The 17,664-nt window shown below is 30.5% G+C and overlaps 1 protein-coding gene and 2 pseudogenes across 3 annotated transcripts; all 3 read right to left on the minus strand.

Annotated features, from left to right (window-relative positions):
* Nucleotides 1-2,306: 2,306 nt before the first annotated feature.
* Nucleotides 2,307-2,865, minus strand: LOC114186959 (cysteine proteinase inhibitor 5 pseudogene; annotated as a pseudogene). The gene has a single exon (XR_014995682.1). The product of XR_014995682.1 is annotated as a cysteine proteinase inhibitor 5 pseudogene (transcript).
* Nucleotides 2,866-4,395: 1,530 nt separating this feature from the next.
* LOC114187055 (tonoplast dicarboxylate transporter-like) lies at nt 4,396-6,848 on the minus strand (annotated as a pseudogene). The gene is made up of 6 exons (XR_014995823.1): nt 6,234-6,848; nt 5,669-6,146; nt 5,483-5,526; nt 5,286-5,381; nt 4,689-5,201; nt 4,396-4,616 (listed from the first exon to the last, which is right to left on the minus strand). The product of XR_014995823.1 is annotated as a tonoplast dicarboxylate transporter-like (transcript).
* A 4,412-nt stretch (nt 6,849-11,260) lies between these two features.
* LOC114187956 (tonoplast dicarboxylate transporter-like) lies at nt 11,261-15,283 on the minus strand. The gene is made up of 6 exons (XM_028076403.2): nt 14,756-15,283; nt 13,670-14,147; nt 12,529-12,572; nt 12,354-12,449; nt 11,763-12,276; nt 11,261-11,663 (listed from the first exon to the last, which is right to left on the minus strand). Exons 1-6 carry the CDS (start codon nt 15,191-15,193, stop codon nt 11,635-11,637), a joined length of 1,599 nt encoding a protein of 532 aa, XP_027932204.1. The 5' UTR covers nt 15,194-15,283; the 3' UTR covers nt 11,261-11,634.
* Nucleotides 15,284-17,664: the final 2,381 nt, after the last annotated feature.

Below are 17,664 nucleotides of genomic sequence, written 5' to 3' on the forward strand. Positions count from 1 at the left end.
ACTTAAGAGGTTAATTAATCTATAATAGAATACAATATTGTATGTTGATAATGATAACACATATTGGAAGGGAGATGAGACATACATGATCCACAACAGTATATCACTAGACTGATAAGGTTCTTTCCAACTTCCCATTCACATGTTTGGGCTATTTATTCATCCAATTAATGCCCAACCCCACTCACTTCCTTTATGTTAGGTGTCCCTTTATATTTATTAGCTGTGACCCATTCTTTGTCATAAAAAAAATTATTAATCTACTAAAAATTCAAAGTGGTTTTTCTTATTTAATAATATAATTTAATTTATTTGTGCAATATTTTACGTATTAATATCTAATTCACCAATAAACATATTATTTAAAAAATCAATCTACCTTTTTAAATTATATTTTTTAACAAAAATTGTAAATATATAAAATATATCTTCTAATTATTTTTAATAAAAATAGCTAAATTAATATTGATTACCTATTATAATTTGGAATTTAATTTTGACAAATAATAGATATATACTTATTTATCTATAAAATTAAATGGACAAATTTAATTTAATTCTTTTTTATAATAAATAAATTGGATACATTTATTTTAGATTAGACCCATAACGGATAAATGAGTTATTTTGTAATCTTACTTTTTAGAATTATTTAATAATTTTAAGTTAGTATTACTCGGTCTGGAAAGGACTTGGTTTAAAGAGTCACAAAGATATTTAAGAGGAAGGAAGTTGCAGTATTTTAGTCAAAGACAAGGTTTAAAACAATATTGAGAGAATGACACTAATATATTTACAAACACTAAAGTGATGAAGACAAACTATTATATTGTTAGATATAGTTTTCTTCATATTGTTCCTTTTGATAAAATAAAATTAATCTGTGTTATTTTTTTTTTCTGTTTTCTCAGTTAGTTAAAAGGAGGACTTTTATGTTTAAATATAAATATGTTTTTGTATGAGTGAGGAGAAATAGAAATAAATGGAATGAAATGTAATATAAATGGAAAAATAAATATAATAAAACAAAAACCGCATTTTGTTCGCTTGACATTTTATAATAAACTATAATAAAATCATCTTTTCACCCCTGAGTAAATAATATAAAAGAACAATTATAAAACTTTATTACATCATTTGGTAAAGTGAATCTTTGATATCCTTACTCTCCTCCCTCACTCCACTCTTTTATGTTATTAAGTATAAAATTTAATACTAAAGACAGGCTTTGCTTAATAAAAAAATGTTTAATTAGTCGGATAATACTCATTTTCGTTCAAATGTCTCAGTTTGGTATTATTCATTTTTAAAGATGTGTCAATCTAGTCCTAATTTTTGAAATAGTATCTTAAACATGTTATTTTTAAATAAAAATTATTAAAGTCGTTAACTGAATTTATGAGTTTTATCACTAAGTTTTGATATAAATATTAATACTTAATTTTGTAAATCATTTTAAATATCAACACCGTTAACAATGTTAATATTTATATTTATATTTTTTTTACTGAAAAATACCTAATTCAGGTATATTTTTAAAAATTAAGATTTAATTAATATATTTTTAAAAATTAATATTAAATTGACATATATAAATGAAAGTTAGTATTATCCGATTAATTAAACCTAATATAATGTGTTTTATATTGGCATGCAAACTGGTGTAGCTGCTTTGTTATTTGGTGATATGATTTTTAGTGAATTTTAGGTGACATATTTCTGTCTCTATTCATAAAGCCAAATGAGTTATCCTTACTAAGTTGTCATTCTAAATCGTTTGACAGAGGAGTTGCTAATATAAAAGTAACGGGACAATTACCACACAAGAAAAAAAAATGAAAAATAGAAGAATTGATTGAAGAGTAAAATTGTTTAATAAAGGGTGCACATCAGAAGTGAATAATAATATTAATATTTTATGACTAATTTGGATAATGAGCGCCTAAGTTTGGAATTTAAAATTAGATTAAAGTTAATCATTTCGAACAGCTTTTAGCCACTGGTGGTGAGTGTAATCTTCCTGATCCACTGATTTGGGTGGACTGACTATTCACCGTAGAGTCCGCCATAATTTAATATATCACCAATTCCATACTACACGGCAAAGGAAAAAACGTAGGCAGGTCTAAACGGAAATGACCCTACACGTTGAAACTAGAGGCACAAATTTCGTCATCGAAATTTATTCATTCGTAACTTTTATACAATTTGTTCAACAATCACAACACAATCCGATGAAAGTTTCTAGTACAGGCATAGCTTCTCCAGATCAGAAATCATAAACGAAGACAGAGTGAACATAAAAGGAACATAGAAGGGTATAGAAGAATCCATTACACAGCAATAATTACATTAACGATTACAAACTTAGCACACACATCCAAAAAACAAGACATTAACTGGGAATGGAGTTGATAATAGAGAAAAGAGCACAACTCAACTGGAATGAAGTGAAGATGGAGATTATTATCTATGCAGGAAGGGGTTTAAAGGAAGTGAGGTTTTTGAAATTGAGCCAAGGTTTCTCCCACACAACGGCCTCGTAATTGGTGGCGCCGGAACCGCCCTTGGTCTTCAGCACCAGACGGTAGTTGGTGCCGGCCACCACCTGGGTCTCGCCCTTCAACACACTCACCAGCTTCAGCTTCGCACCAGAACGCTTGTCGTACTCACTCACTGCATACTCCGCGATCTCCACCACGTGCTGCTCTTTCACGTCCTTGATCGCCTCCCACCCGCCCGGCGCCCCGTCGGAGCGTGTAGCGTAAGACACCAACACAAGAGAGAGGAGGAGAAGGCAATGGTGTTTCATCGTCATAATCATAGATTTGGATCTCTGTTAAGGAGTGGTTGTTGGTATTTATAGCGGAGGAAGAAGACGGTTATATAATGGGGTTTTCTGTGAACTTTCTAGGCCTCCGAGTTCCTATTGTTGGTGAAAACGCGTTTCTGTCCGTTTCTGAAATGGTTAAATTCTGCGTTAAGGAATAAGATTTTTTTAGTAAAAAATAATAATGGTCGCTTTTAATTAACATCTAAAAATGAGAAAGGCCTATATAACTAATTATTTATAACTTTATAAATAAATATTTTTAGTTTTAAATATCTCACGTGAGAGTTTCATATTGCAATAACATTTTAATGTCTAAACAATTATTGTAAGTAATTTTGGTTAAATATGTATTATTTCTTATAATAAAAATAAATAAGAAAATATATTCAATAAATGATAATATAATAATAATAAATATACATAAATATCTTTCTCCACACCATTTCACATTTCTGACGGTTTTTTTAATGATTAATTCATATCTAATCGTCAAACTCATTCATAACTTCTGAAATTTCTTCTTTGTAGTTGGTCGCATCAGGGTCGGAGACAGTTAAGGTGTTTGAGTTTTATGATAATGAATTTAAGAGTTTTATCTGTATTAATTTTTAATTAATTTGAAGGATATTAAAATTAAATTCTTGTTTTATTTATCGTGTAATATAGAACGTGTTTGATATTTAATGTAATTGAAGAATATTTTTATTGGTATTTTCAATATTTACTTGTCTTTATCAACCATCTTGGTACTTGTGAAGTTAGGCATATAACCCAAAAATGGGTTTCGGTATCGTAATTAGTAAGATAAAACCTTCGGTATCGCCGTATTCTGTATTTTTCTTAATTTATTCCCTTTATTACTCAATAAAGAAGAGTAACGATTAAAGAAATCAGCATATTAAGTGCTTTCAAAACAATTTTTAAGTCATCCATTTAGTAATAAAAAGCAAAATTGCATCATAAAATAATGTTTAATTAATAAAAAATATCTCTTTGTTTCTAGAGATAAGAGGTTGGATCTATAGTAAGTTTTTTTGTTTTTCAAATGGTTTTAGAATTGGTTTTAGGAAATGAACGTAAAAGTACGACATCATTATATTTAACATATTTTTGAAAGATATTTTAAAATATTATTTATTACCATAATCAAATATTTGAATTAATAAAGTATTTTCTATATATAGTTGAAATTGTCCACATTTAACTTAATAAAGTTTGATAGTCAGATCATGAAATAAAAGGATGGGCATGCATGGCCAAAACCATGTGCACTCATGAAAGAAGTCACAGATAGGGACAAATTATCGTAATAACAAATAAAATAATAATAATAATAATAATAATAATAACTTAATGTAACGTATGGATAATTTTGGAAAGGAACTATGTGCTGCAGCCTACAAATCAAGACATTCAACTCCACCTTCCTCTCTGTCACATAATCACTATCCACTAAGACACGCCACAACGAGTACACGGTTTTTCTGATATATATATATATATATATATATATATATATATATATATATATATATACCAGATAAAAGTAAAAAGTAAAATGGTGGATGAAAAATATATTATTACCCATTTGATAAATATAGTACAAGACATCATTGCACATGTAATGATGTAATAGTGTTTTGGGAATGATAACAGACTCAATCAAAATTTACAAAACAAAGTAGAAGTGGATGAAGCAATCAATTTGCTACTAACCAAGAGTTTTCCTTCATCAATATCAGTTGTTCACGAGTATCGTTATGTATTCCAAAAACAATAGTTCCTGCAACAACGAGACTTGATTATCAGCCCCAAAAGCATTTGTGTAGCAGAACATAGAAGGTAGGAAACGCACCTAGTGACGGCATGAGAAGAGACAAGACAACAATCCCAGCCACCTTGAGTGGCACACCTACTTTGAGCATGTCTTTAATTTCTATGTGTCCAGTAGCGATTCCAAGTGCATTTGAGGGCGTTGAAGTTGGAAGCCAGAAAGCAAACTCTGTTGCTATTCCTCCGGGGATAATGAGCATGAGTGGATGCAGATGCATAGTTATGGCTATTTGATAAAGAAGTGGGACAACAAGAGTTGCAGTAGCCGCATTAGAGGTGATGAACTCAGTAATAATGCTACATATTACACAAACAGCAGGAACAATGGCATGTATGGAGTGTCTTGCAAGCAATTCAAGAACCCTGATAACACATCCGCTAAGCCACTAGATTGTACTCCATCGGCAACGGCAAAACCAGCTCCTAGAAGCAAAACGAGGCTCCAAGGTAACTTTTTGCAGTCATTCCAGCTCATTAGCTTTTCCCCTTCTCGCTTCATGTTTGGGATTATGAACAGTAAGACAGCCACCATAACCTGCATCATCACATTGCATAGAAGAACAAATTTTTTGTGTGATGAGTTATATATATGAACTAAAAACTCTTACAGAATACTTACACTGACACATCCATCTCCAACAAGTCCATGGAATAAAACCCCCCATCCAGGAATGTCGTCAGTGATTCTTCTTGTCATCCATAATATTATAAGCAACTGTATTTACCATAATACAATAACTACGTAGTTGTTTATTTGAAAACACATTAAGTTCCTTCATCATTAGATATAAAACTTTAGAAGGTATACATACATACCCCAGATATAGACAACACCATTTTCTCAGCAAAAGTCGTGGGACCTATAAACAACCATAAAAGAATTCCATTTGATTTAATTAATTTCATTCGGATATATAAAAATTCGACAAAGTCTTATTTATATAGGGAAACAATTGACATTAAAAAGTGTACTATAGTGCATCGGGTTAGGGAGAAACTTACCAAGATCTTCGAGGTCTCTTCTCAGATGAACTTTACCCAAATAAGAAGACAAAGCGCGAGAAGTTCCTTTAGACAGATAGAGGAGGCAGAGAATGCACCAAAAACAAATCAGAATGAGGATAGCCACGGGGAATCCGAAGAAGAACCATGTGTTGAAGCTTATTGCTTTTCCCTCAGGAAACTGACTCTTCCACATCCCAATTATTATCAAGTTCACACCCGTACCCGTCAAGGTGCTCATCCCTCCGATCGGCGTCGCGTAAACCACCGTCAGAATCACCGCCTTGCAGAACTTTCTCACCTCCTCCGACTGCTCCTGCATCGGCGGCAGCCGCTGCAACATCCCCGTCACCACCGACATCATCATCACCGCCGTGGGCACGTTCAGTAGCCACATGCTCACCAAGAAGATCGTCGCACATAGCCCCAACAATAGCAGCGCCGGATTCACCGGATCGGTACAAAACAGCAAAGTTACCTGTTGGGTCCACGTGATGTTGGCTCACAAATATATAGTAACGTGTGAAACTGAAGTGGAAGGCAACAAAAAGAGTGAGTGACTAACATTCAAGGCCAGTCTCCGGTGAACGTTGTATCGTTCCACGGCGAGAGCGAGAATGAAGCTTCCCAAAATGAGCGTGACGAGATCGTTCATGTAGGAGTGCGCCACGCTATCAGCTGAAGCAATTCCGAACATGGGGAAGAGAAACAAAGGACACAGGGAGGTCACCGGAAGCGGCACGGCTTGCGTTATCCACCACGTGAACACCCAAGCTGCCACGCCAAGCATTTTCTGGCTATTGGGAGGTTCGAGCTTCACGAAGAGGCATATGAGAAGGGTCAACAAAGGTCCCAAAAGGACATAGAAGTTTTCTAGTGTTAGAATTGATTTCATGGTGAAGGAGACAATGCTCTGTGTTCCTTCCACCGCCTCGTGAACAGGGAGAAGCGGTGCTCCGTGATCATCGGAAGTAGGTAACGGAGTTTCTTCTCCGGTCATCTCGGACAGAACTAGAAACTGTCGCAGAAGATGGGTTTGCCGGAGGTGTTCGGATTAAATGAGATTAATTAGTGTCATTATTATAGTTCCTAAACGAATAAACTGTTCCAGTTTTGGTGCCCTTTGCGTGGCTGTATTTTTTATTGGATTTTTTCACGTGAATGTTTATTAATTGTTCTATAGAGTTTCTTGGTCAATGCTAATGATCCATGCACGTTTGGTTGCGTTATAGTAATTATAAGCTAAATAAACGGAAAATAGTTCTCTGCACATATTAATATTGAATAAAAAATAATAAAGTGAATTATATACAAATACTCAGTATAAGTTTCACTTATATCTTTTATAACTCTTAGTAAATGAAGCATCACTTATATCTTTTCAAACATTTTTACTCACATTTTGTAAATAACAAAAGTTTTTCTTTTTTTTTTTATCTGATTTGAGATAATAAATGCTTACATTAACAACTATAGCTTAAATGTATTGCAAATTTATTATTTTAAATTGGTTTTCTTCTCGGAGGGTGTGAATTTATCAAAAATAATATTATAAATGGGGATGAAAAATAAAGTAAAAATCATATCTTTTGTTAGAAGCATATACAACTTAAGATTAAATATAAACATTTAAAAGAGAGAAAGAAATTAGTGACCCGACATGTAATAAGAGATCGAAAAAGAGATCAAATATAATATGATCAATGTAAATAATAAAAAAAACAAAATTAATTGCTTTGAATATATAGCACATATTTTATACGTGCACAATATTCCTCCTTAAAGAACTAGCCTCAACTACATTAATAATAGAAAAATGATACTTTAACAAAAAAAAAAATAACAAAGACAAACTACCATTTATTTAAATAAAAAAGTACAACTTATTACTTCATTTTGGTTAAAAAATAAAAAGAATTATTTGTTTTAATTCTGTTTATGACAACTTTGTCAAAACATAATTTTTCTTAATAATATAAACTAATCGAAATGTCATTCTTGCGTAAGAAAGTGGTCTTACTATTTGTACACGTTCCCACTTAGAAAGCATATATAAAAATTTGCATACATACAATAAAAAATATATAAAACTTTATACCTCAAAGTTTGAGTTTACCTAACTTGACAAGTAATTTTTCGTAGAGCATGCTCTTATGCAATATAGGTACAGCTTGAATTTTAAGTGATTTTATAAGATCTTATTTACTTTAAATATTTTACACTAGTTTTAATTATACATCTTTAGTTCGTTTTATTCTGAAATAGTGGTCATAAATAATTGAGTGATAGTACTATCTATATAAAGTGTATAAAGGAATAGTATATTAAGATATGATATTATTGCTATTTATTAATTAAGAAGTTAATACATATAATCGATAATAAATCTAAAAATATAAATAATATTATCTCTAATTTTGTTATGTTAAAGTTTATCAATATTCAAATTAGTGAGGATAATTTTATTTATATAATTAGGAGTTGTCCTAATTGGTTTATGTGCTGATATTTTTGAAAAAGTCAAATGAATATATAATGAGTTTTTTAATTTTTTTAGTGGTATAGACTTTTATTTAAGCTGAATTTACGAGAGCATTTATAGCATACTAGAAGGAAGGGCTTTTAAATATTTGGTTAGAAAGTGATTCTTTTTTAGTTTGTCATGATTTGTTGGATCAATGAGTGGTTCTTTTGAGTTTTAAAGAGACATTGGTTCTTATATTTTTATAGGTATATGTAATTCAAAGTTTCTCATGTTGTACGTGAAAGAAATCATTATGCCAATAAATTAGCTAATTTAGCCTTTATTCATAAATGACCATATAAATGGTTTATTCTTTTGTCTTCATTTATTATTTAGATTTTTTATAATAAATATAATTTGTTTATGTCCGGTGAAGTATAAATTTTATCATGAATTTGGTGTGATCTTCTCATTTGTATTTTTTTTTTTGTAATAAATTTTTATGACGATAAATAATTAATTAACTTTAAGATATCGGTGTAACATAAATGTTAAAGTTAATAATGTTTAACATTATCTTATTTGAAAATTATCATATTATTGCATAACATCACTATTTTGTATATATATTTGATACAATTATAAATTATTGTCTGAAATAATTCAGTTTGAGATTTGTGAAAGTATTATTGAGCTTTTTATTTTGAGCAAAACTTTAGATCTTAAATACGCAAGTCATTTTGTAATCATGTTAAGAATTTTCAATGTTGAAATTTTGTCTACCCAAGGAAGATGCAGCCAGAGAATAAATCATAACATATGAATTTGATGTGTGAAAAGATATCAACTTTCTTTGTCTACTATTAATTCTAAGTCAAAAATTAATTTAGAGGAATCAATGAAATATTTTATCCTCGGCAGACAAATTGAAGTCAACAATGTGACTTATATAGTGATAAAAAAAGTTACAAAAACAATATTAAGTGATAAGATAGTTGAAATTTTTTACTATAGATATAGTTGATATTAAAAAATAGGCTTACATACCGATTTGATTCTAACATTTTTTTTAATTTGTTCATAATATTTTTTTTAATTTAGTTTTAATATTTTTTAATTTTGTTTAATTTGATTATTTTTTCTCCATCGTCAAAATAATTAAGGGATCGTGAACAATAACTGTCATATGTCACTTTGTAATTTTTCTGATTATCTTTTTTATCTTTTTAAGTATATCCATGTGTCAAGTCAATAATGTGACAGAATTGATATTTTATATTTAATTTGATATTGATATTAGTTATTTTTGTTTAATTTAGTCTATTTTTTTAAATTGATCAATTTTATCCTTTTTTAAATTGAGACCAAATTTAATTTTTATATAAATGTTATATTGGTATTTTTTTAAATTCACATTTTTATTAAATATTTTTTGTTAGGATTAGAGTTAGTTTAAAATTATAATGAAAATTTTTATGATTGGAGAATAACACCATTGGTTTAAAAAATTTCATTTTAATTTTAAACCAACTCTAAATCTAAATTAAAAATATTTAATGAAAATGTCAATTTTAATAAGAATATCGATATAATATTTATATAAAAATTAAATTTGGTCTCAATTTGAAGAGAAACAAAATTGCTCAATTTTAACCAAAAATTGGGACCAAATTGAATATAAAATACTGATCGGCATGATATTTATTGGTTTGACATGTGGACATTTTTTTTAATTAAAAAATTAAAAAAAATCACAAAATAACATATGGTAGTCATTGTTCACAATCCGTTAACTATTTTAATAATTATGTTAACAAAAAGGACCAAATTGAACAAATAGACAAATATTATAATTAAATTGAATAAAAAAATATTATAACCAGATTAAAAAAATTAAGCAAAGATTATAATCAAATCAATATTTAAACTTAAAAAATATTAAGAATATAATAATTAGTTATTTTTTCCTCCATAAACCAATGACAAACAAAAAGGATTTTGTTATTTTATATATATATATATATATATATATATATATATATATATATATATATATATATATATATATTATCGGTAGATTTGAGATGAAAGTTTTTGTATAATGTCATGTGCATGATAAATTAAAAAAAAGTTAATAAATTTAAATATAAAATTACTCTTTTGTCCCTATTGTTAAATTACTCTTTTCAAATTTAGTTAAAATTAATTTTAGTTAATAGAAAAAATAATGTATTTTTAAAATAAACATTTTAGTAAGTGTAATTAATTAAAAATAATATATGATTGATTGAAAATAATTTTCTCTTAAATATTTAATTAAAAAAATAATACCATCAATTAAATAATTTTGTCATTATTAAATTTATTAGTATTTCAAATAATATTATTTTAAACAAAATTGGAGATGAAATTTGAAACAAAAGACATGAAAATCTTTATGCGTACACAAAAAAGAAGGGAATCAACCCCTGACATTACCCCAAAATCAGTTCCTTCACCTCTCAATGCAAGGCCATATTTGTAATTTCGCTTGTTATCTTCAGTAAATCACGAAAGATCTATGGTATTTGAGAGGATGACAATTTGTTCTCTCGTCCAGAAATCAGCTTAAATAAGTTGGAACAAACAGGAAATTAATTCAGGTAATTCTCTCTCGTGAACAGAAAATTTCCAAGTTCAAACACAGTCTAATAGTGAGAGTTTATATTTTTTTTTTATGTTTGAAAATATTAACTTTGATAATCCTACTTTTACTATTTTCAAATTCATTACTAAAATTGGACTATATGCTATTTTTAGCCTCTTGGTCTTTGCAAGCTAATTTTATCTTCATTTTTCAAGTTTTATAATTTTTTTTCTGACTTCTCCAACAGTTTAGTAAAACGTGTAAAAAAATATTTTAATAATTAAATTTTGATAATTTTCTTTTACAATGTTATATGTTAAGTTTTTGAATAAATTTTTTGTTTTTTTATTTTTTTATATTTCTTAATTATAAATCAATTTTTTTCATTATCTTTGTTCATGACCCTTTTGCAGTTAGTCATTGCAGAACATAGTTAGTTAGTTATGGACAAGCCAATCTACAAAGGTACGTTGCAAAATTACCAAGCCAAAATGCAAGCAGGTCAACAGGAACTCCAACACCTTCTAATCAACAAAATGCATTTTACATAGGAAAAAAAGAAATCAATTCCCTTCTTCTGCTACTGGTACAAAGTTTTACAATAGTTGGAATCTCGCCCTATTTATATCATTATATTTATATGATGTAACCCTGTAAAAAAATTATAAACAAATTAACAAACAAATACAAAATAAAAGAGATGGAGTTGTTTCTCTCCCATCTCCTTCGCCCTGCATATTTAAACGTCCGTTCATCTCCCATAGACAAACAACATTCTGCAAAAGCGTGTAGACAGCCCAAATTTATAAATCAAAATGAAATTCGGAGAATAAACAAATCTGGTATCCGACAAGAGTGTTCCTTTGGCAACATCACTTATGTTTTTGCTCCAAAAACAAATGTCCCTGCAACAACAAAATCACTTGACATCAGAAACATTTTTTAACTTTCTTAAAGCATATATGTCTGCCGAAACAGATATGGTACTTAGGTATATAACTCACCTAGTGAAGGCATTAGAATAGACAGCACAACAATCCCAGCAACCTTGAGAGGCACACCAACTTTGAGCATGTCTTTGATTTCTATGTGTCCGGTGGCAAAGCCAACTACATTTGAAGGTGTTGAGGTTGGAAGCCAGAAGGCAAACTCGGTTGCTATTCCTCCAGGTACCATGAGAAGAAGCGGGTGCACGTGCATTGTTCTGGCTATGTGATAAAGAAGTGGCACAAGAAGAGTAGCAGTGGCATCATTGGAGGTGATGAACTCAGTAATAATGCTACATATCAGACTAACAGCAGGAACAATGGCCAAGTATGGGGCATCTTCCAAGAAATCCAAGGCTTGTGAAAGCACATCTGCTAAACCACTGGATTGTACTCCATCAGCTATGGCAAAACCAGCTCCCAGAAGCAAAATCAGGTTCCAAGGTAACCTTTTGCACTCATTCCAGCTCATTAGCTTCTCCCCCTCTTGCTTCATGTTTGGGATTATGAACAATAAAACAGCCACCATAACCTACATTATTTCCTTCTGTTTCATTAGTTCACGACTACAATTTTTTGTGTCATGAGTCAAACAAACACGATACTTACACTGACACTTCCATCTCCAACAAGACCGTGGAACAAAGATCCCCATCCAGGAATGTCATCTGTGATTCTTCTTGTCATCCACAATGCGATCAGCAACTGCATTAGTTCAAAACACATTAAGCTCCTCCGTGATTAAATGTAGTAATTTAAAATGTATATATTTAGACTTGCATACCCCAAACACGGACAACACCATCTTCTCAGCGAAAGCCATGGGACCTGCAAACATCGATAAAGTATTGAATTTGCTTTAACTTTTTGGACGACAGGTCTATAAAGTATTTTTCTTTTCTACCAAGGATGCAGTTTATTATTCGATAAAGCTGTAAAGGACATTTGAGACGTGTCGATAATGTGCATCGTTAAAATGCACCCAGCAACTTCCATGGGATGCTCATTCCAAATATGTCCGTCATCATTATCTCTCGCACCCACTTAGTACGATGAGGTCGGCCATCAACCTCTTCAATAATATTGAAGTAAGAAGAAAAAACAAATGTTTTAAATTTTACTTGCCTTTGGTGTGTCAGACTATCTTTTTCTTCTTCTTTTTTTCACTTTCTATCTAAATTTAACAATTTACATTCAAAAACTTCATCAATCAAAGTATGCAAAAAAGAAGAAGTTCTGTAATAGTTTTTATAAGCTGTTATATATTAATTATATTAGCTGTATTTCTTGAAAAATATTGTTAACAAGTTAATAAATATAAATTTTTTTATTCTAATTATTATAGAAATATACATTAAAGATTTTTCTGAATTACAGTAAAATATCATGATTTAAATGTTAAAATAATTTTAAAAATTGCAAGTCCTTAAAAAGAAGTGGTACCGTTTAAAAAAGAATGTTAACGTGTCCCACATTCCCCAACTTGTTCCTTTTATTCATTTTCCATCGTGAAGGTGGATGACGTTGTGTCCTCTCCACACCTCTTAAAACACAGTGATAATTATAGTCCTAGGTTTGATAAATGTATTAAATGTCATATTTTTTATTATTAAAAAATTAACTAATTAGAACATATTTATTTTTGTAAAATATCTTCGAGGAAATTGGTAGATTGAAGTGACAGGTGTCGTGGTTGCCAGATAAGCATAAACTTGTGAATGGAAGGCCATGATGAAGAACAGGACACGTATAATTGAAAGATGCAAATGGAAGTAAAACAAAAGAGAGAATATAACACGACAAGGAAACGACAAGGCTGAAGCTTGGGAAGGTTTTTTCTGCGCCTCCCCCATTATATTTTCTAATTGCACAATCTGGAGAGTAAAGTAAACGAAAACTGTGTAAGGTTGAAGTCAGAAACTTACCAAGAGCTTCAAGGTCCCTTTTCAAGTGAGTTCTATCCAAGTAAGAAGACAAAGCACGACCCGAACCTTTGGGCACGTAGAGGAGACAGAGTATGCACCAAAAACAAATAAGGGTGAGAATAGCCACAGGGAAACCGTAGAAGAACCACGTGTTGAAGCTTATTGGTTTTGCTTCGGGGAAGAGGCTCTTCCACATTCCGATTATTATTAAGTTCACACCCGTTCCCGTTAGAGTGCTTATTCCCCCAATCGGCGTCGCGTACACCACCGTCAGAATCACCGCACGGCTGAACTTGTTCACCGCCCCCGATTGCTCGTGCACCGCAGGCAGCCGCTGCACGATCCCCGTCGCCACCGGCATCATCATCACCGCCGTCGCCACGTTGTGCAGCCACATGCTCACGAAGAATACCGTCGCACACAGCCCCAACAGTAACAGCGCTGGATTCACCGGATCGCCGCAAAACAGCAACGTTACCTGCAGGCCCCATGCCACGTTCACAAATCATATCACACTTCCTAATGTTTTTTCTTTGCCACTACAGAGAAAAAGAGAAATAGAACATAGCCTCTTTTCCCACCACCTAATATAAAATATCATCTCACATTTCAAACCAGCCACAAATAGAAAAACAATAATATTCTCTATTTATTTTCTTATAAATCCTTCCCAATTTTAATTAAGAAAAAACAGTATGAAAGATTAAATATAATAATTAATCTTCTGTGTTCATTACGTCTTCTATTTAAGGATTACAACTACTTATAAGTAAAAAAATAGAATAATTCAATACAAAATTTTCTTCCCCTTGCTTAGAGAGAAAAAAGTCAAGAATTCTATTATTTCAAAAGCAAATAATTGAGCATACGTGGCGATGAAACCGTCTGCCCAAAATAATGGCAAAACAAATATTTTTTTCTTATTATGAACCAGAAAAAAAAGGTGTGAATAATCATAAAAGAATTGAAGAGATTGAATCAATAAAACCCCCGGATCGCTGATGGCTGACACTGATGAAAACTCAATTGCGATGGTAAAACAAGTGCGAAAATTGAACGAAAGTGAAGGCAAGAGGGGTGACTCACATTCAAGGCCAATCTCCGGTGAACGTTGTAGCGTTCGACGGCGAGAGCGAGAATGAAGCTTCCCAAAACGAGGGTGATGACATCATCCATGTAGGAGTGCGCCACGGTGTCAGCTGAAGCAATCCCGAAGATGGGGAAGAGAAACAAAGGACACATGGAGGTGACCGGAAGCGGCACGGCTTGGGTCACCCACCAAGTAAAAACCCAAGCAATCACACCAAGCATTTTCTGGCTCGTGGGTGGACCGTCAAGCTTCACGAAGAAGCATATGAAAAGGGACAACAAAGGTCCCAGAATGACATAGAAGTTTTGCAGTGTTAGAATCGTTTTGAAGGTGAAGGAGACGCCTCTCTGTGTTCCCTCCGCTGCCTCCTGAATGGGCAGAAGAGGTACCTTGTGGTCATCGGAAACATGTGACTCTGTGTGTTCTCCGATCATCTTGCAGAGAACCAAGAACTGCTGTTACAGAGAATGGTTTTGCCGTGGAAGCTTTTGTTGGGTAGAAATAAATATATGCGTGGAGGATTTATTATTGAATTTTCAGAATTAGTGGACAAATTTGTTTTCTTTTTTGCTGTGTTATTCTTATCTGGATGAGAATGAAGGTAAGAATAGTGTTGTAATTATAATTATAATTACTTACATCTACAAATCTACAAGACTACAAACATACAACATAATCTGATGTGGATGTTTGTTTAAGGACGTGGCAAATACAACGTAATCTTTATTTATTTATGAAGCATGTTTTTGTGAGGTGGAACGTATTGTATAAGATAAGGGTACTTCATCCATTATGAATGTGGTTGTAGCTATTATGCTAATTAAATGTCGAAATTATTTTAATACGATCGATCCGGAGAGGGAAAAACAAGAATAAAACATTTGAAAGGTTAAATCTGTGCAGATGATTTACAACCAGAGTATACAAGGGGTTTAATTTACGAAATTATTATGAAATTAATTTATAAGTATGTGGTGATTAGTTTTGGCACGTGAAAGAAAAAAAAAATGGAGAAGAAATATAATATTATCATGAGTTTGATTTATGAGTATGTGGTGATTAGTTTTGGCATGTGACGGAAAAAAAAAATGAAACTAGGTCTCTTTTCTCTTTGGTTTCGTACATGGATCGCAGCATTGCTGTTATTCTCAGATTCGGAAATCATTATTAATTTATGGTTACTTTCACGTGACCACTTATTAATTTATACGTACTATAAAGTCGAAATATTTTGGAAAAGAAATTCAAACATAAGTATTATTATTCATCTTCTTAGCTTTCAAATTTATCACTTTTTTTTTTGTTTTTTTCCTTATATATGTTAAGTGTTTTTGGTAAGTTAATTCAACAATATTAATTAAAATAATTAATATAATTAATTTAAGCTTATTGTTCAATTAAGTAATATATTTATTATATTCTACAATAATTCTACCTTTTATCTTTTTATACTACAAACAATAAATCTAATATTATTTTTTGAAAAATAATCATTACTTTTTCGTAAAATATTATTTAAATAATTATGAATAAAAATATTTATATTAGTTTTAAATTGAGTAAAAGGAGAAAAATAAAATAATAATAATAATAATTTTATGTTATGTAATTTTTAATATGTTAAAAAGGGTAACTCTAAAAATATGATTAACATTTAATAATTATTTAAGATAAAATCTTTGTTTATTATATATTAAATTAACCATTCAAATTATAATATCAAAATTAATATATAAAATATTATAAATGTCTAAGTAAATTAAAAGTTACTATTGAATGCAGCAAGTATTTTATTGATTTTTTTATATTGTACAATTCTATTTATCCTTGAATTTGAAGAGGGTTTGTAGAAGTTTAAATATTTGTTTATATATTAAGAAGGTACATGACTATATCATATTGTCCTACCTATACTTAGTTATTCATAATCATGATGTCAAATAATCATAAATAACTACTAACTAAGGTATAACTCTCTAACACGTCAATGGTTAAAGTCTATTAGTTACTTAAGTAAACCATTCGGGTGAGTTTTTTGTCCTGATATTTTGCGATATAAAAACATTAATACACATCAATAAATTAAAAAAAAAAATGTGCATACGATTCTGTAGTAAACTTAGTGATTATACGTGATTGCGTAATATAAAAAAAAAATGAATGAAAATTATAAGAAATGTACTATCATAGCTAAATAAAATTAGATGCAGTTAAACAAAAATAAAAATATTCAAAAAGACTACCTTTGCTCAAGATTATCTGATAAGAAATTATACGTGGTCTGTATAAAAGATAAAAGTATTTATATTTTAATTTTAATAAATAAAATAAAATCGACAAACTTATTTAGGAAACTAATGGAACATGTTGCTTCTAAGAAAATAAAATCTTAAAAGGAGACGTGGATATTTAAAAAAAAAAAATTGATAAAGCTTGATAAAGTGTTAATATAGTATACTTTAATAAATATTTTTTACTAGTACACTTATGGATTCGCGTCACTGTTCCTATTGATTTTCACACTGAATTTGTTTTGAATAAACTGAAGTTTTTGTGCTTGGTTGGTGTTGGATAACTATGACCCTATATTGGATTTTATTTTAGTGGTTGTGGCACAACTAATCTACTTGATCTACTTGTTCAATATAATTGGTCAATGTTCATCTCTCTCTCGGGCCTAACCATTCATATCACGTTTTATTAAAAATCTGTCTTTTTTTTTCTATATATCATCATTAATGTTTAATATTATTAACCATTTGTACTAAATTAATTTCGTCTACATCAATGCATCCAATAATTGTCTCCTGAAGTTAATAATATTTTTAATTTACATTTATTATTATAAAAAGATGTGACCATAACCAAACACCTATTATACGATGGCAATGGTGACCGAACACGA

Source organism: Vigna unguiculata, chromosome 6, assembly GCF_037176805.1.
Source record: "Vigna unguiculata cultivar grain cowpea cultivar isolate G323 ecotype 2 chromosome 6, ASM3717680v1, whole genome shotgun sequence".
Classification (NCBI taxonomy): Eukaryota; Viridiplantae; Streptophyta; class Magnoliopsida; order Fabales; family Fabaceae; genus Vigna; species Vigna unguiculata.

What these genes read in the sequence shown, in the direction of transcription:
- LOC114187956 (XM_028076403.2), bottom strand. Translation starts at nt 15,193, where the DNA reads ATGATCGGAGAACACACAGAGTCACATGTTTCCGATGACCACAAGGTA. An exon ending in ACCGGAGATTGGCCTTGAAT is followed by an intron (nt 14,148 to 14,755) that starts GTGAGTCACCCC and finishes TGGGGCCTGCAG; the next exon opens with GTAACGTTGCTGTTTTGCGG. An exon ending in TTGGAGATGGAAGTGTCAGT is followed by an intron (nt 12,277 to 12,353) that starts GTAAGTATCGTG and finishes GAAATAATGTAG; the next exon opens with GTTATGGTGGCTGTTTTATT.